Source organism: Oryctolagus cuniculus, chromosome 19 (assembly GCF_051225735.1).
Source record: "Oryctolagus cuniculus isolate XC-2025 breed Fujian yellow rabbit chromosome 19, ASM5122573v1, whole genome shotgun sequence".
Classification (NCBI taxonomy): Eukaryota; Metazoa; Chordata; class Mammalia; order Lagomorpha; family Leporidae; genus Oryctolagus; species Oryctolagus cuniculus.
This window is the reverse complement of record NC_142885.1, coordinates 70,613,911-70,639,632: the sequence shown is the minus strand read 5'-3', so window position 1 is coordinate 70,639,632 and position 25,722 is coordinate 70,613,911. Positions and strand designations below refer to the sequence as shown.

Genomic DNA, 25,722 nt, shown 5'->3' with positions numbered 1-25,722 from the left:
CCTGGGCCTGGGGGAGGGGTGCTTCCCTCTGTGCCAGTAAAACTGCACCTGGAGAGGCCTGGCCAGGCAAAGTGCTGCTGGCGGTTGTCAGCCGCAGGGCAGGGGAGGCGTGGCAGAGGCTGGGGGCAGGTGCCAGAGACCTCGGCTCAGGTGTGCCGGTGCTGACCACAGAGTACAGAGGCCGAAGTCCCGGGGCAGGAGGCCAGCCCCCGACCGACCCTGCAGCCTGGGACTCCGGGGTCTGCCGGGGCCTGGGGTAGGCCTCAGCCAAGTGCGAGAATGGAGGGCCGACCTCTAAGGAGCCCACGGGCACACAAAGCCCACCCTGTCACTACGGCCTCCAGGGGCCTCCAGGCAGGTCGTGGGGCTCTGTGCAGGGCAGCCCTGGCTGCGGGAGGGTCCCGGGGGTGAGGGCAGTGGCTGGGGAGCAGGTGAACCGTGCGGGTGGGCAAAGGACCGCCCAGGGAGGGCAGGCAGGGCCTCACTCCGGGGCCTCCCTGGGGGTTCTGCCTGGGGCCACTGTCTCCCACCTGGCCCCCAGCTCAGGAGCCGGCTCTAGGCCCTGCACAGGAAGCCAGAAGCGCTGGCACCAACGTGCTGCCAGACACAGGGGTTCCCCGGCCCTGAAGCCTCCCCTCCAGAGCCCCTCGGGCAGCTGGGGCCGGGAGGCAGGGCCAGGCCAGCGCGTCGTGGACCCGGGGCGGGGGCGGCCGGGCGGCGGGGGCGGGGAAGGGGCGGGCGCGGGGGCGGTGCCCCAGCCCGAGCCGGAGCCCGAGCCGGAGCCCGAGCCCGAGCCCGAGGCGACTGGAGCCGAGCGAGCGCAACGCCGAGGCGGCCGCCCGTCCCCCGCGCCGCCCCCGCGCTCCGGCCTGCGGGCCCCGTAGCGCCGTGGCCAGCCCGCGGCCGGCCGGTGGTCAGCGGGCGCCATGGCCGCGCCGGAGCCGTTGCGGCCGCGCCTGTGCCGCCTGGTGCGTGGCGAGCAGGGCTACGGCTTCCACCTGCATGGCGAGAAGGGCCGCCGTGGGCAGTTCATCCGGCGCGTGGAGCCCGGCTCCCCCGCCGAGGCGGCCGCGCTGCGCGCGGGGGACCGCCTGGTCGAGGTGAACGGCGTCAACGTGGAAGGCGAGACGCACCACCAGGTGGGTGCCGCGCTGCGCCCCGGCTGGCTGGGCGCTGCCTGCGGGTGGCGGGCCCCGCACCTCCCCCGCGACGCTCAGCCCCGCACCGCAGCGCGGGGGAAGGCGTTCTGGCAGGGAGGGGCCGCACTGCGGCTCCAAGCCGGCCCGAGGCCCCCTCCCCCCGCCTGGCTCCAGCCTGTGTGTCGGTGAACCCGGGTGCTTCCTGAGCCTGTGGGACTGTGTGACCGCGCAAGGCCTCCGGGGTCCTGCCCGTGTGGGTGCCAGCAGCCAGGCCCCTGCGCGTCTGGGCGGTGTAGACCGGCCAGTGTGTCTGCAGCCGGGGTGCCTGGATCCGGTGCGAGTTGGCAGTCCCTGGTGGCACATTCCATAGCTGCTGCGACCCTCACCCTCCTCGGGGCGCTGTGGCCACTGCCCCCTGCTCCTGCAGCTGGAGAGGGTAGGGCCTCTTCCCTTGCAGGCTGTAACCCCTGGGATGTCCGTCTCCCGCTGGCCAGGGACTCACCTCAGATCCTGGCCAGAGTCCAGCCTCCCTCCGGACCGGCTGCTCCGGCTGCTCCGTGTCCCTCACAGCACCGCTGAGCCTGTGGCCTGTCTACGTGGCCAGTACTGGGCCTAGGGGTTAGCAGACAGCTGAGCCACTGGCCGGGCTTCCCGGGGTCCCCTAGCCTCTGTCTTCCAGCGAGACTGGAAGCTGGGTAGAGCGGTGCTGTGTGCTGAAGTGCAGTGGGGGTCAGGGCCACAGGTGGGGGAGGCAGGGCTGGCAGAGCTGGCACCCCGCCTCTGTGTGACAGCCATGGCCATCCTCGCTCCAGCTGCACCTGCTGTTCCGGGCCCCTGGGCACTTGTCTGAGAACTTCACACCCAGCCCCAGCCCCAGGAGGTGCGGCCGGGACTCTGCTTTACAAATATGGAAACTGAGGCTTGGAGCTTCAGTTTGGGTCACAAGTCGGGGAGCAGGGCCGGGCGAGGACGGGCCTGGCTCGCTCCCCCTGTTGCTTGACAGCATCTGGGGAGCTGGGCAGCAGGTGGGAGCCTTCTGCTCCGCTCTTCCACAGGCCGAGGGCCATAGTGGGCACTGCCCTCTCCCTGCTGGCACACGCTGGCACCCTGTGTGCTCCCAGACACACAGCGCCTGGAACGCCGCACCTGTGCCACGGGCAGACCTGCCCCTCTCCCCGCTGTCCTCCTTACCCGACCGTGTGCGGGGGCCTGAGCGGGAACCCAGCTCTCAGCTGTCCGCAGGCCCAGCAGGAGTGGGTCTGTGGTCTGCAGGCAGACGGTCTGTGTCTAGGGCAGGTTGAGATTCCCGTGAGAAAGTTGAAAGCAAGCGAACATGCACAGCCAAACTAACACCCGACAGCACCTCCCGCCTCCAACCCGGGCTGGAAGGCAGACTTGGAAACAGATGGTGCGCACACACGAGCGTGTGCACACGCACGGGCAGACCGAGCCCCTGAAGCTCATTCAGTGCCGTCTTGGTCACCTCCACCCTGGGCTGAGAGCAGCTCAGGGCTGGCTGTGTCAGGGAGCCGGGGGCGGGGGGCGGAGCCGGCGGGGCCAGCCGCCCACCCCTGGCAGCCTGGCTGCCTGTCTGCCTGCCAGCCCAGGCCATCCCGGAGTGGTGCCACCGTCCACGTGCTGCCCGGGCTGCCGGCCGCTGACCTGCCCCCGTCCCTGCCTGCCCCAGGTGGTGCAGAGGATCAAGGCTGTCGAAGGGGAGACCCGGCTGCTGGTAGTGGACAAGGAGACGGACGAGGAGCTGCGCCGGCGGCAGCTCACCTGCACCGAGGACATGGCCCAGCGAGGGCTCCCGCCCGCCCACGACCCCTGGGAGCCAAAGCCGGACTGGGCACGTGCAGGCAGCCTGAGCTCTGACGCTGGCCAGAAGGTACGGCAGCCTCTGCCCGTGCGGCCACCCTGGCCTCTTGACAAGTCTTCACCCCGCCCCGGCTGCCTTCTGGGTCCCTCTTCTCTCAGTCCGAGTTCCTAACTGGGGGTAGACAGGGCAGCTCGGCCCCCTTCCCGGCTCGCTCTCTGTCCCTGCCCTTAGCCTGGCCCAGGGCGATGAGGCCCTTCCTGCCCGGTGGGCGGAGTCACCGGACCCTGGGAAGGAGCGAGCCTGGCCCCTCAGCAGCGTCTGCGTCTCTGTCTGTTTGTCTGGTCTGAGTGTAGGGTGAAGCCCTCGGAGAGAGCTGGCCCCAGCAGCTGCTGTGCGCAGCCTGGTTCAGGAAGCTTCTAGGGCGAGCCCACCCTTCCCCCAGTCTTCAGCAAAGACCCCCCAGCCGCAGGAGGGGTGGGGACCTGGAAGTAACCCTGCGGGGCAAGCATGTGAGCCCTGGGGAAGAGCCGTCTCCTACCTCTTTGGTTGACCACATCCCTTGGGGGGTTCCGCCTAGGGGTTCCCCAGATTCCGCTTTGAGAACCCCCGGCCTGGGGGCAGTGGAGGTATTGGGCCTAACGTGTGGGGTGGGCGGGGGCCTTCACGTGGACCTTTTTCCTTTCCCACCCTCTCCCACCACAGCTGGCTGCGCTGTGAGCTGGGCCCCGGGGGGCCCGTCCTGGGCGGGCTGGCGCTCCCGGTGGGACTCCTTGTCCTGGGCAAGGCCTGGCCTGGGAGCCCACGGGACACTCTTGGCCTTCCGAGAGGTCAGGGCCGCAGGTGCTGAGCCCTGGAGCCTGGACTTTTGCCCCAGGGCCACGAGGGCCAGAGTCTCTGCAGGGAGCCCTGGCCCGGCTGCCTTGCGGGAGGGCCCCCGGGCTGAGGCCTGGAGCCGCAGTCTTTCTCAGGCACCCCTCCCTGTCCCAGGAGGAAGCCCCCCCACCCCGCTGCATTTGTCCATTGATTTAGACACAAACGGCCCGGTTCACCTTCCTGTGGAAAAATCCGCCCAGGGTGGGGTGGCCCTGGTGCCCCGGGTCGCGCCTTCCCCTCCGCTCCTTGGAGCTCTGGGGGCTGCAGGAAGCCCTAGGAGCGGCTTCCTCTGGCGATTCTTGGAGGAACGAGGCGGGCCCCGGCTGGCAGGTCCTTCTGTGCCAACCGGGCTGGCCTCGGGGACAGGGCCAGGAGGCCGGGGGCAGGGTCCCCCCAGCAGGAGGTGCTGGGCTCACTGTGACCTCCAGGAGCAAGGCTCAGGCCTCCCAGGGCTGGGTGTGGGGGGTCCTGGCCTGAGGGCAGCTGGCCGGCCAGTGCCCACCCGCAGGGACAGGGACTGGAGAGTGCCCGCTCTGCTGCAGCAAGGGGCCCACGGCCGGTGCCCCGTGTCCGGGGAGGGCCGCTCTCGCCCTCTCTGCCCTTCAGCGTCGGGACGACGGGAGGTGGGCAGGGGGATGACGGCTGCGGCAGCCCCTCCCCCTGGGGGCTGTGAGGGCCTCGTCAGTGGTGACTCAGCCCTGGGCCACACCGGGCTGGGGTGGCTGCAGCTGCAGTGCAGCTGATCCCAGCCATGACGACAGGGACAGCCCCCACACCACGACAGGGCAGCCAGCTGTGCCAGCCCCAGCCTGTGCCCCCAGCCACCCCGCACTGGGAGGGCCTTGGGGGGAAAAGGGCAAGGGGCTGGTGCTTCTGAGGAGGGTGCGGCGTCTGCACCTGGGCCCCTGCCCCCCCCCCCCGAGGCATGGCGGGGCTGCCCTGGGCTCTGGGGCCGGGTCCTCTCCCTGGCCCCCGTCTTCCCAGCCTTGGGTCTCGGAGCAGGGCGGGGCCTCCCAGCCGCTTCCTTCCTTCCTTTCCCGGGACGGAAACTGAGCTGGGTGGGGGGCGCCCGGCTGGAGCCTCACTCAGCAGGAGAGGGGGCTCGGGCACCACCCTGCTCCCCAAAGTGACTCAGCCCCCAGGTCCCCACCCATCCCCCCGGGAGCCTGGGTCACAGTGGGAGGGAGATAAGTGGGGTGGCAGCCGGCTGTCCCCAGAGCTTCGGTCACTCCAGCTGGACACCCGCTGCCTGCCACCTCCGTCCCGCCTCTCATGGCCCGCTCCGGCAGTGCCACACCGCCCGCCCCTGTCCCGGGAGCCCCTCCACGGAGCCCCTGTCGGGGGCTTGTGCAGGTCAGGTGGGGCTGGGGATGGCAGGACGGCGGGGGCCCCCCGGGCCTGGCTTAGCCCCACAGCATAGGGAGAGGGGACGGAGCGGGTGGCAGGGGGGACCTCGGGGGAACCGCTGGCCCCTGACAACAATGCTGGCCTTTCTCTGCCAGGGCTGGTGAGTCACCACGGGGGGCAGCATGGCTCCCGGACACCCCCATGCCAGCCTCTGTGTGTGCTGGGGTTTGCGCGGCTCTGCAGCTGACTGGCCGGGAGCCCATGGGAGCCGGAGGGCCTGGCGGGAGGCTGCAGGCGGCAGGAAGCGCGTGGAGCTGGGGCAGGGAGCAGGAATGCGAGCAACGCGGCCTCGCGTGGGCTGCGGCGGTGGCTCCGTGCCCCACCGCTGGACGCTCTCTGCTGAGTCCGGAACCCCTGGGCCCTGCTGGTAGCCGGGGGACTTAGGCCGCAGTTAGGAGCAACCCTCAGCCTGTGCCGTGAGAGCCGGCTCTTCTGGACTCCGGCAGAGGCCGTGGCCCGGTGGCCCCAGATGCCTGCCAAGTCCTGCTTCCCATCTGGGGGCCTCTTGAAGTCCCGCCCTGCGGGCCACGGTGGAGGGCGTGGGAAAGGCCTGGCGGGCCGGCACGGCCAGCTCGTGGTGACTGTGCGTGCCTGGGGGCCGTGTTTACCCGTGCTGCACACACGTCTTGTCTCTGTGACCACGTGATGACCTCTGTGACCTGGGCCTGTGTCCCCCGCCAGGCACGGCCACGCTCCACGTGACTGGGTCCTGTCTCTGCTGTTCCTGTCCCTCGGCTGGGCTCCACGTGTCTGTTTGTCTGAGAGGCTGACCTCTGTGGGGAGGTCCCTGGCTCTTGTCCAAAGCCCTGCACCTGGGCCCGGGCCCCCGAAGGTCTCCCCCACCCCAGTCGGCACGTGTGCCGCTGTGGAGCCAGGGCTGTGAGGTGCAGAGGACGCGGGCTGGGCAGGGGAGGGTGTTCCAGACCCGTGGGGGAGACCCAGCCTGCCTGGCCGGCAGACGTGTTTGTACTGAGCCGGGCAGGTGCCTGCGGACATGGGCTCCTTCCAGACTGAGGGTTTGCGGTGAGCTTGGGGGCCTGGAGGCCAGAGTGGTCAGCGAGTGATCCAAACTGCAGGGGTCGGGCGCCTGAGACCAGAGCTTGCCCCCGAGGTCTGAGAGTTCTTCCCGCGCTGTCCCCAGCCCCAGCCTGGCCCAGGGTCCCTGGGTGACGGGGAGGAGGGGCCCCGTGAGCGCCCTGGCCCCAGTCACCTGCACACGCCCCGGGCACTCCCGGAAACCCGAGCTGCCACTCACCTGCTCATTGCGGCTACGGCCACGTGTAATTGGGCACCAGTGGCCGCTGGCCTTTCAGCACTGCAGTCGCTGGCCGGCCGGGGCCCGGTGGGGGACACTGGGCCTGGCCCTGAGTTTGGCCCCTTGGTTCGGAGCCCTCCTGCAGGATGCCAGAGGTAAAGTGAGGTAGGGTCCCCTGGGCAGCGGAGGGGGTCCATCGGGGGCACCATGAGGCCTTCAGGGTGTCCGGCGGGGGGGAGCCAGGCCCTGATCTCCGTCCGGCCCAGCCCTTTCTCTCGGGTCCCCTGGAACGGGGTCGGCGGGGCTGCAGATTGCCTGGGATCTGAACGCTGACACGGGGCAGAGGTGTGGGGCGTAGGGGCGGCAGGAGGGGAGTGCACAGGTGGACCTGGGGCCCGGCGCCCCAGGAGCTGTGAAGGGAGGCAGGTCAGCGGCTGGTCTCACACGCCCGGCCCGTGCCACGCCCGGCCTGTGTGCACGGAGCCCCGAGGCCCCCGTGAAGCAGGACTGGACGTGGGGGCTCCGTCACAGGCAGCCTCAGCAGGAGCCGTCCCCTCCCCTGCGGCCGCCGGAGGCACTACAGTGAGTGTGTGGCCCAGGCAGGCTGGCGGCAGAGCCTGAGCCAGCGTCCCCTGCACGTGCAGGACGTCAACGGGCCCCCAAGGGAGCTGCGTCCTAGGCTCTGCCACCTGCGAAAGGGACCCCAGGGCTACGGGTTCAACCTGCACAGTGACAAGTCCCGGCCCGGCCAATACATCCGCTCCGTGGACCCCGGCTCTCCGGCCGCCCACTCCGGGCTCTGCGCCCAGGATCGGCTCATTGAGGTACGAAGCCCAGAGGCTTTGGGGTGCCGGGTGCCCGTGTGTGTGCCTCCCCGCGTGTGTCTGCAGGGATTTGCCCTCAGCCCTGTGAGGGAGGGTATCGGTGCCCTTGTCTGTGTCCGGCCCCGGGCCCCTGCTGGAGGGAGCTGCCGGGAACCTGAGCGGGCGCCCGCTCCTCTCCAGGCCTTGGCTGGTGGTGGCTTTGATGAATATTTGATGCCACACCTGGCGGGGCCACGTGGGGGCTGGCTGGGCCCCTCGGGCTGCTGACCTGTGGGGATGCTGGCGGCAGGTGAACGGGCAGAATGTGGAGGGGCTGCGCCACGCCGAGGTGGTGGCCAGGATCAAGGCCAAGGAGGACGAGGCCCGGCTGCTGCTGGTGGACCCCGAGACGGACGAGTACTTCAAGCGGCTGCGGGTCACGCCCACCGAGGAGCACGTGGAAGGTGGGCGGCGGCCCCGGGCACGGGGAGGGGCGTGTGTGGGGGCCAGAGCAGCCACAGACATGCTGTCCCCACAGGTCCACTGCCATCACCAATCACCAATGGGACCAGCCCTGCCCAGGTGAGAGGCTGGGCCCACGAGGCCGCAGGGGCACCTCTGGGGGTCCTCTCCCCGGCAGTCTCTGTCCTTGGATGGGGGTGGGCGTGAGACCGAGCTCTGACCCATCCGTCTGTCAGGCCCAGCTTTAATGCTATTCTGGGCCACACACGGTGGGCAGAGGCCTGGGGTCCTGGTGCCCCTGCCCTGTCTCCTACCCCACCGGCACTCCCTGGCTGTTGAGTGCCCCAGGTCAGGATGCCAGGCTCCCCAGGGCCGGCCAGCTGTCTGGGCACTGCTGGGCACCCCGTGTCCTGCCCGGCTGGGCCCGCAGAGTAGCAGAGCCGTGGTGCCCGTGGCTGAGAGGAGCGGCAGATGCAGCTGTGGTGTGCGTGGGAGCGTCTGTGTGCACCTGCGGCTCCCCAGGTGGGAACCCGGAGCACAGCCTGCCCTTGGTTTCCTAGCTCAATGGGGGTTCTGTACGCTCCTCCGGAAGCAGCCTGCCCGGCTCAGACAAGGACACCGAGGGAACCAGACGCCCTCCCGGCTCCACTGTGGTGCTCACACACACGGGGGGCCGGAGGCCTTGGGCAGCGGGGGCCACCACCTCCGGCCCCGCCCCACCGGTGTCCCCAGCCGGCGCGGTCGAGGGTTCACTTTTGCTTCCTGCCCACCCCAGGATGCCAGTGCGTGGAAGCGAGACCCCTTCCAGGAGAGCGGCCTGCACCTGAGCCCCACGGCGGCTGAGGCCAAGGAGAAGGCGCGAGCCACGCGCGTCAACAAGCGGGCACCGCAGATGGACTGGAACCGGAAGCGTGAGATCTTCAGCAACTTCTGAGCCCCCACCGCCTGCTCACCGGACCTGGGCCTGCCGAGTGCCCCACGCCTCAGTGGACTGGGGGGTGGGCCCACCGCCACCCAGAAACCAACCGTGCCCCCGTGAGCCCTCACCCCGCCCCTCCCACCCACTGGGTGCTGGGGACCAGGCAGCTGCTCCTAGTTGGGTGGGGAGAGACCCAGAGAGGCCGGGACCCAGAAAGATAACGCAGAGACCGAGAGAGAGAGAGAGAGAGAGAGAGAGAGAGAGAGAGAGAGAGAGGGGTTTGGTATGGGGGCAGGGCACGGCCCACGGGGCCAGGGCCTTTGCTGTGGGCCCAGGCCTGCTGACTGAAAGGAATTTGCGTTTTTGCTTTTTTTTTCCCAAAAAGATCTTCAGCTGCACACATGTTTCCACTTAATACCAGAGCCCCCTCCCCCGCTCCCTCGGGACAGGCTCTCTAAATAATTGCAATAAAACAAACCTTTCTCTGCAAACCAGTTCCTCCCCACCCCCTCGGCAGGCCTTCCAGAGTCCTGGGGGCTTCCCGGACACAGCCAGCCGGGGGAGCCGCCCCTCTGCCCCAACCCTGCGCTCCCTGGTGGGGGCCGTCGCTAGGCCTGGGGCCCAGGCTGGAGGATCCCCTCTCCCGCGGAGCAGCCTCTGGACAGGCCCTTCGTCTTGCTCCGCAGCTCCCACAGCTCCCAGGCCTGGGCACGGGGGCACGCCAGTCGCCCACCCCTCCCCGAGCCCTGGGCCCTGCCTCGTGCCTGCCTGGCACCCACCGCTGCAGAGTGGCAGATGCCTCTGCCTGTCCTCCCACCCCTGAACCCCCGAACCGACCGACCAGCACTGCTGTCTGCCTTGTAAGCCATAGCGCATGCGCGCCCTCGGAATAAACAGGCCTGCCTTGGACCTGCCACCGTCCTGTGTGTGCCTTCAGCAGGGGGCGGGGCGTGGAGGAACGGAGCCATTCCTGGGGGCAGCCTGGCTGGGGCGGCTGTGTGTGGGGCTTCGGGGAACCAGGTCCCCTCTCCTCCTGGCCGCACCCTCCGGGGGAGTCCAGCCTCCAGGTGGGCCCAGCGAGGCCACGATGCCACTTTGGAAACGTGGGGGTGGGGGTCCGGGAAGTCTTAGGGCTGAGAGGTTGCTGGGCTGCAGCCCCCGCGGTGGGAGGGGAGAGCCAGGGGTTCAGATCCCCAGCCAGTGGCCCAGAGGCTGCCTCCCCCCATTTCCTCCCTGCAGGTTCTCTGCCCGCACTCCCTGCCCACTGCAGACTCAGCGCGGGCCGTCCTGTCCCCACCCTGGCCTCCATGGCTACCCCCTCCGGACACGGGTGCGTCCACGTGACACGTGCACACACGGCTCCTGGCCCTGCAGACAGAAGTCGCCAGGCCCCAGATACAAACAACCCCCACGCTTTATTAAACAGGCGGTGGCTCCCAGGCGAAGGCACTTCACACGCGGCCCCGGGCAGCCGGGCACAGGGTCTGGTTGAGGCAGGACTGGCAGCGGGGGTGGACGGGCAGGCAGGTCTGCTGGCCGAAGCCCACCAGCAGCCCGTTGATCTCACTCCACAGCTCTCTACGGAGACAAAAGCTGGGTGAGCTCCGAGGGGGGGACCCACGGTGGACCCCACTCCCCCAGCTGCCCCTGCCCCAGCCGCACCTGGGCAGCCAGCTCTCCAGGGCGGCACGGGTCTGCTCTGGGGACTTGGTCGCCTCTTTGGTCCACCGCAGGCGGTTGGCGATTCTGTGCACGTGTGTGTCCACTGCTGCTTGGGGGTGGGGTGGGGTGACCAGGGCGCCCTGGCCCTGTTCATAGCCCTGAGGGCTGGTCCCGAGGAGGCTGAGCCCAGGGTCTGGGTCCCCCACCCCGCTGCCCGGGCCCCCGGAGCTGCACGGCCCTCGTTGCTGCTCTCAGCCACCCCAGGAACCGCTGACTACATCCGGGGAGGGGCAGCCCCACTCCCACCACGCTGGAGCCCGGCGGGGCAGTGCTGGGGGCGTGCGTGCGTCTGTCTCTTCGGGACTGACTCACTCCCCCTAGCGTGGCACCCACTGAGGGGTTGGGGTCTTTCCCTTAGCAGGGAGTAAGGGGACAGCGTCTCTGCTCTGTGCTCTCCTTCCAACAGCAGGAACAGCCTGCTTGGCTGAGTGCTGGCTCGCGGCCGAGGCCGCAGTGGGAAGTCTCGGGCCCTCGCCCACCTCACAAGGTCCTCGCTCCCCAGCTCCCAGCCTCCCCGGGAAGGAGGCCCTCGCCCAGGAAGGGCCTTGCCCTGCTTCTCACTGCCTCACTTCCCGGCCCAGCACTGGCTGTGGGCACCCAGCGGACGAGGTCACTGCCCGCACAGCCACTCCACCAGGGCCAGGGCAGAGGGCAGGGCCAGGCCAGCGGCAGCCGCCACCCCGCTGGGCTTTGAGCCCTGCTCCCGTCCTCTGGCCTCCCCGAGGACCTAGCGTGGGTGCCTGTTGACCGGCGCCTCCTCCCTCTCCGGCTAGGCCGCCCTGGCCAGCTGCAGTCCTGGCCCTGCCCCTGCCCCTGCCCTGTTGTTTGCCACAGCAAAGGCCCATCCTCGCGCCAGCTCCCTCCCTCACGGCTAAGTGTCTGGGAAAACGTACCATCGTGCGGGTTACCCTCAGGGCCCGGCACCCCAGGCCCCTCCTCTGTGATACAGGGGTGACCCCCTGACGGCCAGCTGAGGCCCACCGTGTGCGGCTGCTGAGGGACACTGTTGGGCCTGCTTTGTGGCTACAGCTCAGAGAGGCCGAGTGTCCTGTCTGAAGCTGCCCAGCCAGGAGGGGCAGAGTTCCACCCTGCAGACCCCCCGGGAGGGTGACGTCCCTACTCCCGGGTCTGTGGTGCCTGCTGCTCCCAAGGCGCCCCCACCAGGCCACAGGCAGGGGCCCTCCCTCCCCCCCAGACCAGCCTGGCCGGCGCGCAGCGCTCCTGGGACACGGGCGGCCGAGGACAGCTGCCCGGGGAAGCTCAGGTGTCTGCCGAGACAGTCTGGAGAGGCAGCAACGTGGGGCGTCCCAGTGGGGGAGGGGCCCCGCTCTGCCCCTGGTGGGGCAGCCGCCAGCTCAGAGCCGAGGCCTTCAGTCCAGCGGCCTGCTAGTGGGGTTCCTACCTCTCTCTGGGCCCCTGTGGGAGTTCCAGAGGAGGAGTCCGGGGGGAAGGGCACAGGGAGTCAGGGTCGAGGCTGTGTGGCCCCAGCAGCCCCGATTCCTCTGGGCAAAGCTCTGAGGAAGAAGCAGCCTCGCCCCGAGCCCAGGGGTCTGTGGGAGATGGCTCATCCTGCCCCCGCCCCGCCCCCACTCTGCCTGCCTCGCCCCTGCCTCTAGCCCCTGGCCTCTGGGCTTTGTTGTGAATGTGGTGGCTAGAATCTAGCTCAGGGTCACAAGGAACCCCGACGGCAGTCAGCGAGCCTGGCGCCGGTGCCAGCCCCGGCCCGCATCACGGGCCTGCGCTACTCACCGATGCCCGACACGGTGCCCCAGGCAACAGCCATGGCCAGGTGTGCCATCTTGGGCCCAACCCCCGGCAGTGCCACCAGTTCTGCCACGGAGGCTGGGATGTCCCCGCCGTAGCGCTGCTGCAGGATGGCGCTGGTCTGCTTGATGTACCTCACCTTGCTCTGAAAGACGGAGCGGAGAGGACGCCGCTCAGCGGCCGGGAGCTGCCCGGCACCTGCCCAGGACACAGGCAGAGCCACCTGCTTGCCTCGCCCTCTCCACTGGGCAGCAGGAGCCCACGGAAGCCTGGGGCAGCGCCACAAGGCTGGCCCGGCCCTCGCCTCCCACCTGAGGCCCAAACACGTCTGTGCGTGTGGGGTCTGGCTCCGGCCCCCGTGCCCCGTCATCCCCCAGAGGCCGGGCAGGCCGGCCGCCCCAGGAGCGGGGCTCAGGAAGGAAGGCTGGAGCCCGGGGATCCCCCGCCAGCCACTGGAGCCAGCAGGGCGGTTCCCATCCTGTGCTGAGCGGACAAGGCTATTTAAAGCCCATCTGAGAGCCTCCGGCCCACGCAGCGCCAGTGCCAGCGCCAAGGGATGCAGCCCCACCCGCCGCCCGGTGCTCCGCAGAGTAGGGGGGCAGCTGCAGGGAGCCGTGGAGTAAACACACGGCACAGGGCGGTGGGCGGGTCGACGAAGGGAGGGGGAGCAAACAGGAAGGGCCAAGGAGGGACAGGGAGGTCCAGCCCCTGTGGCCAGAGATGCCGCAGCCACCCGCACCGCATCTCTCTGGCCGTGCCGAGGCCCCGGGCCGGGCTCACCCTCCAGAAGCCCACGGGGTAGATGAGCCGGCCCAGCGTGTCGTCGTCCATCTGCAGGACGCTGTCGAGGGTCAGGCCCCGGGCCCGCAGCCGCTGCATGGCGCCCGCCGTGACCTGGTCTTTGGTCTGGCTGGATAGCATCAGCGACAGCAGCACCTGGTACCTGCGCACCTGTTACACGGGGACAGAGGCCGCGGTGGCAGCAGGACTGGGTGCTCACCCGGTCCCACTGCTGCCTGGCACCCTGGGCCACCCATCCGCTCGAGCCAACAGGACGTGGGGGGGCCGAGGCCTGTTTGGGACCTGCAACATGGGGACGGCGAGGGGCTGGCCTTGCGGGGTCAGCAGGAGATAAATCGTCACCGTGCTTAGCGTCCGGCACGGGCCACTCTGCAACAGCTGCCATTTAGCACTACTGCTTTTTTTTAAAAATTTATTTGGGCCGGCACCGCGGCTCACTAGGCTAATCCTCCGCCTAGCGGCGCCGGCACACCGGGTTCTAGTCCCGGTTGGGGCGCCGGATTCTGTCCCGGTTGCCCCTCTTCCAGGCCAGCCCTCTGCTGTGGCCAGGGAGTGCAGTGGAGGATGGCCCAGGTGCTTGGGCCCTGCACCCCATGGGAGACCAGGAAAAGCACCTGGCTCCTGGCTCCTGCCATCGGATCAGCGCGGTGCGCCGGCCGCAGCGCGCCGGCCGCGGCGGCCATTGGAGGGTGAACCAACGGCAAAGGAAGACCTTTCTCTCTGTCTCTCTCTCTCACTGTCCACTCTGCCTGTCAAAAAAAAAAAAATTTATTTGAAAGGCAGAGTTACACCGAGCAAGTGGGAGGAGACAGAGAGGTCTTCCATCTGCTGGTTCCCTCCCCAAATGCCCGCCATGGCTGGAGCTGGGCCAGTTGGACGCCAGGAGCCAGGAGCTTCAGGAGGGTCTCCCGCGTGGGTGCAGGGGCCCAGCACCCGGGCCGTCCTCCGCTGCCTTCCCAGGCCCATTAGCAGGGAGCTGGACCGGAACGGAGCAGCCGGGGACTTGAGCCAGCGCCCGTGTGGGATGCTAGCATCGCGGCTTCACCCGTCACACCAGCACTGGGCTCTGGCACTAGGTGCCGATCGCTTTGTTGACATTCTCATTTTACAAACAAGCAGACGGAGGCTCCGAGGGGCAGGTACCCCGCTTCCTGCTGCAGGGCAGGGATGGGGGCTCAGGTTGTTCTGGCCCCCCCCCCCGTTACTGGAGGGCTCTGAGGAGCAGGGCAGCATGCCCAAGCCACGGGTCCCGCAGCCCTGCTGAGTGGCCAGAGAGGCCAGCCACTGCCCAGTCCCCCAAGGTGAGGCTGGCAGGGAGGGGCTGCCCTTGCAGGAGGGGCCGGGGGCGCCAGGGGAGCAGGGGGTGTTGCTTACCTTTGGGGGGGCGCTGGCGTCGTAACAGTGCTCCACCCCCAGCTGGTCCACGGGGGCATCCCTCCCGCTCCTCATGACGCGGACGTTGGCCAGCTGCTGCCGCCAGTTCTCTGGCTCCCAGCTGGGCGCGGGCAGGGGCTCGGCCCCCACATCTCGCTCACCCTCCGAGGCCTCGTAAGCCACCTGCAGTCTCCGTGCCTTCCGCTGGCGCTTCCCGAGGCTGCGGCTTCTCCCTTCTGCAAACAGGCCCACTCAGTGCTCCAGTGGGGCAAACAGGCCCAGTCAGTCCCCCAGTGGGGCCTGGGGGGTGGACAGAGGCTGCCCCCTGCTCTCTGGTCCCCAAGTGTTCACGCAGCAGCCTTCCACCGCGCACGGCTCTTGGGGCTGCCCTGCTCTGCACGCCGCGGCAGTCCACCTCCCTAATGGCCCCTGACAGAGTTTGGGGCGTCAGCACCCGGGGAACCTTGCGGGTCCCCAGCGTACCCCTGCACTGCATCTCAGGCCTCTCTCCTTCCCAACACTGCCGTGGCTCCCCCCCGGCCCTCCTCACCCGCCTGCTCCGCACTCCAGCCGTTCCTCCCGCCCGGGGTGTGTGTGGGGTCCTTGGCTGCCTATGGACACCCCGCTGCGGCGGGATGGGACAGGTGCGCGGGCACCGGTCCTCAGCGGCTGAGAGAGAAGCAGCGGGGGCGCCCGGCCGGCTCACGGGAGCCCACGCGGAGCGGGCCGGGGACGGCTGCGGGCTCAGCCCCGGCAGGAGAGCCGCAGCGCGGGAACTCGGGCCGGGGCGGCAGCCTGCCGCCTCCCCGCCCCGCCTCCCGAGCGCCGCCCGGGGCGCGGCGCTACCTGCCGCTGCTTCTCCGCTCCGGGGCGGCGGGGGCCCGTCCCCGCCGTCCAGCGGCCCTGGCCCGGGCCCCCGGCTCCGGCTGCGCGTCACCATCCTCGCGCCCAGCGCGTGCATGCCGGGTCCCCGCGTCCGCAGCGCGCCGCCGGTGCGCGCCCAGAACTACAACTCCCAGCACGCCCCGCGCGCGCACGGGCCGCCGTCCCGAGGCCGGAAGTGCGGGTGGCGCTTCCGGCGGGCGTCTGGGGCTCTGGGTGCGCGCTCCGCTCCCAGCCCGGCCTCCCCGGCGCGCGGCGGCTGCGGCGCCGGCACCGTGTGGTCCGGCGGGGACGCGGGGCGCGGACCTCGCAGCGCCTGGGGCCCGGGCCCCGGCCGCGCCCTCCTCAGCCTCGCCCGGAGTTGCGTCCCCGCTCCGCCTGGGGGACCCCGGGCCCCGCTGCCGCGGGCACCGAGGTGGGCGGCCGTGCCCGAGCAGGCTTGACCGGCAGGCCGGTTTGTGGCCGGCCCCGTCTCCCCGCGGACCCCCTCGGGCAGGCGGGACAGAGACCCCGGGTGTGCGCGGCTGGCGGTCGGCGCCCCCACGCGCGCTTGCTCTGCGCAGGGGAGCCCTCCGCGGAGGCCCGCTCGCCATGGCCAAGCCGACGAGCAAGGACTCCGGCCTCAAGGAGAAGTTCAAGATACTGCTGGGGCTGGGGACCCCGAGGCCGAGCCCCAGGTCCGCGGAGGGCAGGCAGACCGAGTTCGTCATCACCGCCGAGATCCTGAGGGTGAGCGAGCCGGCGCGCGTGGGGCCGGGGTCTCGGCGTGCGATGCGGGTGCCGAGGCTGCATGTGGGCCGGCCGTGGGAGAGGTGGCAGGGGAGCAAGCGGAGCCCGCGTCAGCTGAGGACAGGGTGGGAGTGTGTGGTCCCGCGGAGGGAGGCCGGCCGCGCCGAGGCCGAACCCCGAGGGCCTGGGGTACCCGCGTCCCTTGCTGGGAGGTGTCCAGGCCGGGCGGGGCCGCGGCCACAGCAGAGGAGGGGGCGCTCGGTGCGGCGTTCGCCGAGGGGGTGAGGAGAACGTTCAGGAGTTAGTGGACGCGGTTGCAGACGGTGGGGATGCGTCTTTAAAGAATGGTTTAAAAAGGTGGAATTGGAGGTTCTTCGCGCTGGGTCACTCCCCAGATAGCTGCTATGGCCAGGGCAGGGCCAGGCCAAAGCCAGGAGCTCCATCCGGGTCTCCCACCTGGGCGCAGGGGCCCATCCGGGTCTCCCACCTGGGTGCAGGGGCCCAGCCACTTGGGCGGTCTCCTGCTGCTCTCCCAGGCCATCAGCAGGGAGCTGGATTGACGTGCAGCAGCTGGGGTTTAAACCGGCGGCCGTTTGGATGCCAGTGTTAAAGCTGTCTGGCCCCGCGTGTTTCTGTTTTTTAATTAAAGATTTATTGGAAAGGCAGAGCAGCAGAGGGAGAGGGCAAGATCTTCCTCCACTGGTTCAAAATGCAAATGGTTACAACAGCCAGGCTGCAGCCCAGAGTCCTGGCCCCCCACTGGACTGTAAGGGCCCGAACCCTCGGCCAGCTTCTGCCTTCCCAGGTGCAGCTTAACCCAGCCAACTGCTGTGCCACGGTGCCTGCCCCTGTTGTGTGAGTTTTGTCTCAAGAAGTTGCCCACGCTCAGGAAAGACCTGCCGAAGGCTCCCGCCTGTCCTCGAGTGGTCTGCGACGCGCTGGTTTCTTCTTTCTCCAGGAGCTGAGTGTCGACTGTGGCCTCAACAATCGCATCCGGGTCATAGGGCAGATCTGCGAAGTCGCCAAGACGAAGAAGTTCGAAGAGGTGGGTTTGTCTCCGCTGGGCTACGGGAGTCATGTACGCTGCCTAAAGCCGAGTTGAGGCACTGGCTTTGCCAACGACCACTCGGTGCTGCCCCGTGGTGGGCAGGTGTAACTCGGCTTTGCCAACGTCCACTTGGCGCTGCCCCGTGGTGGGCAGGTGTAACTCGGCTTTGCCAACGACCACTCGTTGCTGCCCCGTGGTGGGCAGGTGTAGTTCGGCTTTGCCAACGACCACTCGGTGCTGCCCCGTGGTGGGCAGGTGTAGCTCGGCTTTGCCAGCGTCCACTCGGCGCTGCCCTGTGGTGGGCAGGTGTAGCTCGGCTGAGTGCTGGGAACCTGTGTGGGGTTGAAGCAGAGATTGGGCTCTGCCAGCGAGGGGTGTGGTTTCACAGGGTTGGTGCCTTCTGGGAGGGGTGGCTGTGGCTGGCTGTCGGCGCCGGGTGCCCTCCCAGGTACAGGCAGGCTGCCCTCGGGCGGCTGCACCCTCTCCCGGTGTGCTGTGCGCAGAGCCGCCGTCAGCCTGGGGGTGCCGGGGTGCTCCGCCCCGGCCTCTCCCACCTCACGGGGGTCTGCTGAAGGAAGAGGGGCGTGGCTGTCTCGGCTGAGCTGAGCGTCGCGCTGCACACCAGCAAGGATGGGTGTGGGAAGTGGGCTCGCAGGAGCCCGGGGCGGCCTCAGCCCGCAGCAGTGGGAGTGCCGTGAGCAGGACAGGGGAGCTGAGAGGTGGGTGTTCCGCGCTGGCCGGGCAGTGTCCAGAAGGCCATGGCTGTCTTGTCCCCCTCCGAAGGAGGGCAGGCCTGGAGGCGCGAGGCGTCTGGCTGAGGTGGAGGAGCAGTGCAGGCGGCCCTGCCTGGGGGGCTCAGACACTGGCAGCGTAGGCAGTCCTGGCAGGTCTAGGGACAGTAATGGGCTCCCCGCAGGCTGGGGGGGTCCGTGGGAGGCAGTAGCTGCCCGGAGCTCTTCCTGGGCAGGCCAGAGTCTTGGGGTGGCATGGTGGCGTTCAGGCAGAGTCCTGACCCTGGTCCCCGATGCTCTGCGGAGCCGGCTGGGTTAGCGAGGGCAGCGTCCCTGGCTGCCTGCCGTGCCCCCCTTGCTCCCAAGCCTTCTTGGTTTGAAGGGACCTGAGCCTCCCCTGCTGTGGGGGGGCACGTGGGCTGTGAGCCTCGCGGGGGAGCAAGTTCCACGGCGGATGACCCCGTTGTTTGCTCTGTCCCTTGCTGGTGGGACTGTCCTCGTGCTGTGGGGCCGGGGTTCTCGGAGCCACAGCCTTACTGTCTCTGTGCTGCCGCAGCACGCCGTGGAAGCCCTGTGGAAGGCCGTGGCTGACCTGCTGCAGCCAGAGCGGCCTCCGGAAGCCCGGCACGCGGTGCTGGCCCTGCTGAGAGCCATCGTGCAGGGGCAGGTGAGCGGGGGCAGGTGTGGGGAGGCCCTGGGCACGCAGGGGAGGTGTGGGGAGGGCCTTGGGGCATGCAGGGGAGGTGTGGGGGAGGCCCTCAGCACGCAGGGGCAGGGGCAGGTGTGGAGTTGGCCATGGGGCACACGGGGCAGGTGTGGGGTTGGCCTTGGGGCACGCAGGGGCAGGTGTGGGGAGGGCCTTGGAGCACGCAGGGGAGGTGTGGGGAGGGCCTTGGGGCACGCAGGGGAGGTGTGGGGTTGGCCTTGGGACACGCAGGGGCAGGTGTGGGGAGGGCCTTGGGGCACGCAGGGGAGGTGTGAGAAGGGCCATGGGGCACGCAGGGGAGGTGTGGGGAGGGCCTTGGGGCACGCAGGGGAGGTGTGGGGTTGGCCTTGGGGCACGCAGGGGCAGGTGTGGGGAGGGCCTTGGGGCACGCAGGGGCAGGTGTGGGGAGGGCCATGGGGCAAGCAGGGGCAGGAGTGGGGTTGGCCTTGGGGCATGTAGGGGCAGGAGTGGAATTGGCCTTGGGGCACGCAGGGGCAGGGGCAGGAGTGGGGTTGGCCATGGGGCATGCAGGGGCAGGAGTGGGGTTGGCCATGGGGCACGCAGGGGCAGGAGTGGGGAGGGCCTTGGGGCACGCAGGGGAGGTGTGGGGGAGGCCCTCAGCACGCAGGGGCAGGGGCAGGAGTGGGGTTGGCCATGGGGCACGCAGGGGCAGGTGTGGGGTTGGCCTTGGGGCATGCAGGGGCAGGGCAGGAGTGGGGTTGGCCTTGGGGCACGCAGGGGCAGGGGCAGGAGTGGGGTTGGCCTTGGGGCATGCAGGGGAGGTGTGGGGTTGGCCTTGGGGCGTGCTGTGGTGGAATCGATGAAGACACCTGCAGATCTGGTGGTTAATGGACTCTGGAGTGAGATTACCTGGTGTCACTGCTGGTGTCTGTGTCCCTGTGTGGGTGTCCTGGTGTCCCTGTGTCCCTGTGTGAGTGTCCTGGTGTCCCTGTGTGGGTATCCTGGTGTCACTGTCTCTGTGTCCCTGTGTGCATGTCCTGGTGTCACTACTGGTGTCTCTGTGACCCTATGCGTGTCCTGGTGTCACTGCAGGTGTCTGTGTCCCTGTGTGGGTGTCCTGGTGTCCCTGTCTCTGTGTCCCTGTGTGGGTGTCCTGGTGTCCCTGTGTGCGTGTCCTGGTGTCTGTGGGACCCTGTGCGTGTCCCTGCAGCCCCTGAGCTAATGCTCGCCTGTAGGGGGACGGTGGTCCTACCTTCCTCCTTGCCGTGCTCTGGGGATTAACGAGGGCATCCGTGCAGAGTGAGTGGCGCTGGACATGGCTGTTGATACCTTGGTCCTGCTGCCTGTCCCCAGCCAGGGCCACTCCTCCACACGGCAGCAGCCCTACTGGTTCCCGCCGCCCCGGAACCCTGTCGACCGTCCCTGTCCCTGCCTGGAACGCGCCTGCCCAGGGGCTGCATGGAGAGGCCCGGCCACCCTGCTGCGGCACAGCGGTGCTCAGCACACCCACTCTGCAGGGTGTTCCTGTGGGAAGGGGAGGCTCAGGGCCAGAGTCTGGACGTCCCGGTAGCTGTGGGCGCAGGTGACCCCGTGTTTTTTCCTCCAGGGGGAGCACTTGGGGGCCCTCAGAGCCCTGTTCTTCAGGGTCATCAAGGATTACCCCTCCAACGAGGACCTGCACGAGAGGCTGGAGGTGTTCAAGGCACTCACGGACAACGGGAGACACATCGCCTACCTGGAGGAGGAGCTGGGTGGGTGCCGCGTCGGCGGTGGTCTCGGGCCTTGGGGGTTGGATGCACTCCTGGGAGTCTCCTGGGAGCTGAGGGTGCAGGGTCCGGGATTTTCTGCAGATACGCTGGGCTGGGGTCTCTGGGCTGGTGGAGGGCTGAGCCTGTCGTGCGCAGAGGACGCTGCCACGGGGTCTCCCCCAGGCCAGACTTCAGCCTTCCAGGCTCCCTCCCCGACCTTCCTCACGAGAGGTCTGAGTGGGGTCAGCTGTTGTGCTGTCCGGAGAGGGACAGCGGCAGTGCAGGGCAGGCAGGTTGGCGAGCCCCGGTCAGGCTCAGCCCGGCGGGTATGTGTGGCTCCCTGGTTGCGACCCCTGGTGACATTGCTGCCGCAGCACCACATCCCTGCCATCGCTCTTGGGCCTGGGAGCTGGTGGCTTCCAGTGTCCCTGCGGTTGGCCTGCTTGGGCTCAGCGGTGCCTCCGTGGCCCTGTGCTGGCCTCCGTCGCTGGGAGGACCACGTGGGAAGGGGAAGTGTAGGTGTGGCTCCCCACAGCCACCCTGGTCTTCTCCCCCAGCCGAGTTTGTGCTGCAGTGGATGGACGTGGGCTTGTCCTCGGAGTTCCTCCTCGTGCTGGTGAACTTGGTCAAGTTCAACAGCTGTTACCTGGACGAATACATCGCCTCCATGGTTCAGTAAGAAAGACTGTAAACAAAGTTGCTTTCCCGGCAGTAGGGGGCTCTGCAGGAAGTGGATGTAACCATCTCCCGGGTAAAATGTTACCAGACGGCCTCATGTTCTCAGAACATGCTGGGGGGAGGGCCGGGGCTGTCTCCCTTCTGTACACCTGCACCAGACAGACCCCAGATGCTTGTGCGGGACCGGGACCCCGGCGTGGAGGGGCCACGTGTTCCAGACTGTCACTCAGGCTATCGGGCTTCCCCACAGCATGATCTGCCTGCTCTGCATCCGGACGGCGTCCTCTGTCGACATAGAGGTCAGTGGCCTCCCTCCCCAGGGCCACGTCCTTTGCACCCTCTTGGGCAGTGTGGCCATGAGCAGGCCCCTTGGCCTCTCTGAGCCAGGAGTCTCCCTACCAGGTTGACTGGTGGCCTTTGTGCTGGGTGACCGCTCAGGTCAGGGTGGAACATCTGGTGTGAGACGTCACTGGCCTGAGGGGCATGGGAGAGCCCGGGCATGTCGCCTCCCTGTGGGCAGCAGGACTGGTGTGGACCCCCCCCCCCAGGTCTCCCTGCAGGTGCTGGACGCCGTGGTCTGCTACAACTGCCTGCCGGCCGAGAGCCTCCCACTGTTCATCGTCACCCTGTGCCGCACTGTGAACGTCAAGGAGCTCTGTGAGCCCTGCTGGAAGGTGAGTCCCCGCCCCGGGCCAGCCTGTCCCACCTCCACTGCTGGTTGTCGGGGCCGGGCAGTGGCGTCTGTTTCCCAGGCGTCTGTTTTGAGGTCAGGGCTTTCGGGAAGGAGGGTTGAGAGCCCGCTGTCTGTGCAGGGAGGGGGCAGTGGTGGGCGAGGAGGGCTGGGGCTGCCTGCTTGGAGCTGGGCTCTGCCAGTGCCTGTGACGTGTGTTCTGTCCGCAGCTGATGCGCAACCTCCTGGGCACCCACCTGGGCCACAGCGCCGTCTACAACATGTGCCGTCTCATGGAGGACAGGCGAGTGGGCAGCGCCAGGAGCAGCCTGGCCTGTGTGCGCCGTGCCTGGTGGGGGCAGCCCTGGGGTTTCCTGTTCTTTTTGGGTGGCCCATCCGGGATCTCTGACCAAAGCAAGGCCGTGTCCTGCACGTGTCACCTCCATCCTCTCCTCCTGCCAGTCCAATCAGAGGATCCAAAACTGAACTCAAGCCCCCTCGCCTGCCCGCGTGCCGCCCGCGGGCTCCCACCGTTACCTGTCACAGGCCACACTCCGGTCCCGCGTGCCGCCCGCGGGCTCCCACCGTTACCCTGTCACAGGCCACACTCCGGTCCCGCGTGCCGCCCGCGGGCTCCCACCGTTACCCTGTCACAGGCCACACTCAGGTCCCGCGTGCCGCCCGCGGGCTCCCACCGTTACCCTGTCACAGGCCACACTCCGGTCCCGCGTGCCGCCCGCGGGCTCCCACCGTTACCTGTCACAGGCCACACTCCGGTCGCTACCCCACAGCCGGGCTCTGCCCTGGGAGGTGCCTCAGACTCGCGCCTGCTGTGTCCGCACCTGCACCCCTGAGCCCTCACGTCGTGCCGCCCGCCCTGTGCGCACTCCTGCTCCTCCACGCAGCCGCTGAGCGGAGCCCTCCTCACTTGGAGCTGACTGTTGTCTTTGGCCGGCAGCGCAGCAGTCAGTGCCCTCGGGACAGAGGCGTCCCCGTGGGCCTGTGGCCCTGGTGGTCCTGCCTGCTTTAGCCCAGTGGGCCTCTCCGTCCCCACCTGCTCTTGCCTGAATGTTCTTCCCGCCTCGCCAAGCTCCCCCGAGTGTCCTCGGGTCTTGGTGTGGCTCTCGTGGCCTGTGGCTCTTCCTCGGAGCCCGAGTGGAGGTTCAGCACGTTGTTCTGCCTCCTTGACTGGCGCATGTGCCTCTGGGCCTCTGCTCTGGTTCACCCTCACTGCCTGGTGTGGCCCCTGCCTGTGGCCTGGGCGGCAGTGATTGGTGCCTGGAGGAGTCAGGCGGTCACTGCTGCCTCTGCCCCACAAGCACAGGGACGCCCAGCGGTGCTGCCGGGAGCCCAGGTGTGTCCTGGGGCCCCACGGCCGCGTCACACGTGGGGCAGCTGGCAGGGTGGGGGACTTGGCTCATTGCAGTCTCTGTGGGGCTCACTTGCAGAACCTACATGGAGGACGCCCCACTGCTGCGAGGGGCTGTGTTCTTTGTGGGCATGGCCCTCTGGGGAGCCCACCGCCTCTACTCGCTCAAGAACTCGCCGACGTCTGTCCTGCCGTCCTTTTACGAGGTAATGTGGTTTCCTGGCTGTGGTGAGCTGGTGAGAAGGGGCCTCCCAGGCCCATCCAGCCGCAGCTCAGCCATGTCCCTGGTCAGTCGCTTCTCACCGGGGCTGCGGTGGGGCCACCGAGACGTGGTCTCGGCCAGCGTGCTGCCCGGCACGTTCGGCCTCCTGCGCGTCGGCCTGGGACTGTGTAGGCTCCCGGGCAGCTCTTCCGGGTTGGCTTTAAAGGTTGAACGGCAGAGCGGCTCTGCTGGTTCACCCCTCGGTCAGCTGCAGCAGCAGGGCTGGGCCAGGCTGAAGCTGGGAGGCAGGAGCCCCGTCTGGGTCTCAGAGAGCGGCTGCCTCCCAGGCGGCTCAGGGCGCTGGGTCGGAAGTGGAGCAGCGGGGTCGCGCTGGCCCTCCCGTGCGGGTGCGCGGCCTAACCTGCTGTCCACGTTCACTCTGAGTGACAGCACTCCCTTCCTCAGTGTGCGCACACGGCAGAGTCCCTGCCGGCGTGTGCCGTGGCTCGTGTGCCGGGCTGTCACGTCACCCTCTGGTCAGCCAAGAGCAGCTGTACAGGCCGCGTGCCCTGGGTTACGCAGAGGCCCTGCCCCCATGTGCTCTGTGCCCCTCATCGGGCAGGGGCTCACTCAGAGCTTGGGTGGGGGTGCCAGCACACCGGCGCTGGGATGCCTGGGGACCACCCTGGAGCTGTACGGAGACACCCTCGGCTCCTCTAAGCCCGCTCCGTACCCGTGGTATGTGTGTGGTAGGCAGTGCCTGCCCGGGCACCTGCTCCGTGCCGGGGCTCTGTGTGTGACACGTGGCTGCTGGGGCTCTCTGTGAGGGACACGTGGCTGACCCTGGGCGCCCGGGCCTCCTGTTCCAGGCCATGACCTGTCCCAATGAGGTGGTGTCCTATGAGGTCGTCCTGTCCGTAAGCAGGCTCATCAAGAAGTACAGGAAGGAGCTGCAGGCCGTGACGTGGGACCTTCTGCTGGACATCGTTGAGCGCCTGCTGCAGCAGCTCCAGGTGCGGCGGGGCCAAGGCCCGGACCCCAGGCACATGGGGTCTCCCACCTGTGCGTCTGGGCCTGCTTCGGGGGCTCTGCCTACAGGGCTGTGCATTCTGCCTTCTGATGGGTCTTGGTGGTGCCCCTGTCTTCCTGGGACACAGATCCGGTGTTTGCAGCTGAGCCCCATGGTTGGTTCTTGGCCCAGATAGGAGTGTGGGGTCCTGGAGACAGCTTCAGGGCGCCCGGAGTGCCGGCCCTGATCTCGGCGAGACTGGACGGTGGTGTTAGCCAAGGAGGAGGCCCAGCCGGCCACGCAGGGGCTGGACGCCGACCCGCTTGGCATCTAGCTCATGGCCTAGGGCCTGGCCTCCTCACAGGGGCCTGGGCCAGGCGACGGGAGGGCAACCAGGCCAGTGGAAGGGAGGGCCGGGCCCTGGGCTAGACCATGCCACTGATAGGCTGGCAAGTGGTGCCTGGGCTTCAGAGGCAGGCCTCGCCCAGGGCCCCTAGGAGGCGTTGGGCCTGGGGCAGGAGTAAAGGGGTCAGTCTCGCTGCTCTTGGCCTTCTCCCTGTTCCCCTCCTGGGCCTGGGCACATGGGCACAGCCAAGACTCCCTGAGCAAGGGGCAGGCAGCATGGTGGAGAGGGCCTGTGGGTCCAGGTGGGTCCTGGGGCCATGGACGGAGACGTGTGTGATGGGTCCTTGGTCTTGTAGAGCCTGGACAGCCCGGAGCTCAGGACCATCGTCCACGACCTTCTGACCACGGTGGAGGAGCTGTGTGACCAGAATGAGTTCCATGGCTCCCAGGAGAGATACTTCGAGCTGGTGGAGAGATGTGCAGACCAGAGACCCGTGAGCTCCCCCAGCCCCCACCCCGTGCCTCTGCTGCCTTGGGGTCAGTCCAAGAGGGGGGTCTCGGGCTGTGTGGAGGGCCCTCCTAGGAGCTCTCGCGACTGCTCAGCTCACCCGGGCCTGATTGTCACTCCTGACTATGTGGAGCAAGGTTCCACCAGGCCCCCTGGGCACTGGTTTTCCCACCAGGCCCCCTGGACACTGATTCTCCCCCATGTCCTGTGGAGGCCGGCTTTTCCCTGGGCCCCATGGACGCTGGCTCTGCTGTGTCCTGTGGAGGCTGGCTCTTCTCTGGGCCCCATGGGCACTGTCTCTGCTGTGTCCCGTGTACACTGGCTCTCCCCTGGGCCCCCTGGACGCTGTCTCTGCTGTGTCCCGTGGACACTGTCTCTGCTGTGTCCCGTGTACACTGGCTCTGCTGTGTCCCCTGGACACTGTCTCTGCTGTGTCCTGTGGACACTGTCTCTGTTGTGTCCCGTGTACACTGGCTCTCCCCTGGGCCCCCTGGACACTGTCTCTGCTGTGTCCCGTGGACGCTGGCTCTGCTGTGTCCCGTGTACACTGGCTCTGCTGTGTCCTGTGGACGCTGGCTCTGCTGTGTCCTGTGGACGCTGGCCCTGTCGTGTGTCCCGTGGACGCTGGCTCTGCTGTGTCCCGTGGACGCTGGCTCTGCTGTGTCCCGTGGACGCTGTCTCTGCTGTGTCCCGTGGACGCTGGCTCTCCCCTGGGCCCCCTGGACACTGTCTCTGCTGTGTCCCGTGTACACTGGCTCTGCTGTGTCCTGTGGACGCTGGCTCTGCTGTGTCCCGTGG

The 25,722-nt window shown here is 68.6% G+C and overlaps 3 protein-coding genes across 13 annotated transcripts in view; 2 read left to right on the top strand and 1 right to left on the bottom strand.

Annotated features, from left to right (window-relative positions):
* Positions 1 to 876: 876 nt before the first annotated feature.
* Positions 877 to 9,513, top strand: NHERF2 (NHERF family PDZ scaffold protein 2; the record flags this gene model as incomplete). The annotated part of the gene is given in 7 exon segments (NM_001082107.1): positions 877 to 1,139; positions 2,827 to 3,027; positions 7,138 to 7,317; positions 7,607 to 7,760; positions 7,835 to 7,878; positions 8,534 to 9,194; positions 9,380 to 9,513. Coding segments are annotated over 6 exon segments (951 nt in total). The 3' UTR covers positions 8,693 to 9,194; positions 9,380 to 9,513.
* NTHL1 (nth like DNA glycosylase 1) lies at positions 8,965 to 15,349 on the bottom strand. Of its 6 annotated transcripts, none has more exons than XM_051839528.3 (6): positions 15,185 to 15,349; positions 14,339 to 14,574; positions 12,944 to 13,114; positions 12,149 to 12,308; positions 10,340 to 10,485; positions 10,074 to 10,255 (listed from the first exon to the last, which is right to left on the bottom strand). In XM_051839528.3, the coding sequence occupies exons 1-6, from the start codon at positions 15,297 to 15,299 to the stop codon at positions 10,241 to 10,243; spliced, it is 843 nt and encodes a 280-aa protein (XP_051695488.1). In that variant the 5' UTR covers positions 15,300 to 15,349; the 3' UTR covers positions 10,074 to 10,240. The 6 variants fall into 6 exon arrangements, with proteins under 6 accessions (XP_051695484.1, XP_051695485.1, XP_051695488.1 ...); XM_051839527.2 differs by having other exon boundaries at positions 10,340 to 10,445; positions 15,185 to 15,346; XM_070064121.2 differs by having other exon boundaries at positions 10,340 to 10,445; positions 14,889 to 15,297.
* A 53-nt stretch (positions 15,350 to 15,402) lies between these two features.
* TSC2 (TSC complex subunit 2) overlaps positions 15,403 to 25,722 on the top strand; it is a 31,578-nt gene continuing 21,258 nt past the window's right edge. For 5 of the 6 annotated variants that reach the window (XR_016226323.1, XR_016226324.1, XM_051839523.3 and 2 more), the window contains exons 1-11: positions 15,433 to 15,949; positions 16,908 to 16,994; positions 18,285 to 18,395; positions 20,002 to 20,146; positions 20,701 to 20,818; positions 21,072 to 21,120; positions 21,370 to 21,495; positions 21,722 to 21,795; positions 22,940 to 23,066; positions 23,932 to 24,075; positions 24,773 to 24,910. Coding sequence is in view for 4 of the 6 variants with exons in the window: in XM_051839523.3 (XP_051695483.3) it covers positions 15,812 to 15,949; positions 16,908 to 16,994; positions 18,285 to 18,395; positions 20,002 to 20,146; positions 20,701 to 20,818; positions 21,072 to 21,120; positions 21,370 to 21,495; positions 21,722 to 21,795; positions 22,940 to 23,066; positions 23,932 to 24,075; positions 24,773 to 24,910 (1,257 nt within the window). In the remaining 2 variants the exon portion in view is untranslated. Of the gene's footprint in view, positions 15,950 to 16,907; positions 16,995 to 18,284; positions 18,396 to 20,001; positions 20,147 to 20,700; positions 20,819 to 21,071; positions 21,121 to 21,369; positions 21,496 to 21,721; positions 21,796 to 22,939; positions 23,067 to 23,931; positions 24,076 to 24,772; positions 24,911 to 25,722 lie in introns of all 6 variants that reach the window. The other variant, XM_051839520.3, reaches the window with a different exon arrangement.

Excerpts from the sequence above, each read along its gene's own strand:
- NTHL1 (XM_051839524.3), bottom strand. The coding sequence starts at position 15,299 with ATGCACGCGCTGGGCGCGAGGATGGTGACGCGCAGCCGGAGCCGGGGG. Across the intron at positions 14,575-15,184 it reads GAGCGGAGAAGCAGCGGCAG|AAGGGAGAAGCCGCAGCCTC; the intron begins GTAGCGCCGCGC and ends GCCTGTTTGCAG. Across the intron at positions 12,309-12,943 it reads ACCCCGTGGGCTTCTGGAGG|AGCAAGGTGAGGTACATCAA; the intron begins GTGAGCCCGGCC and ends TCCGTCTTTCAG.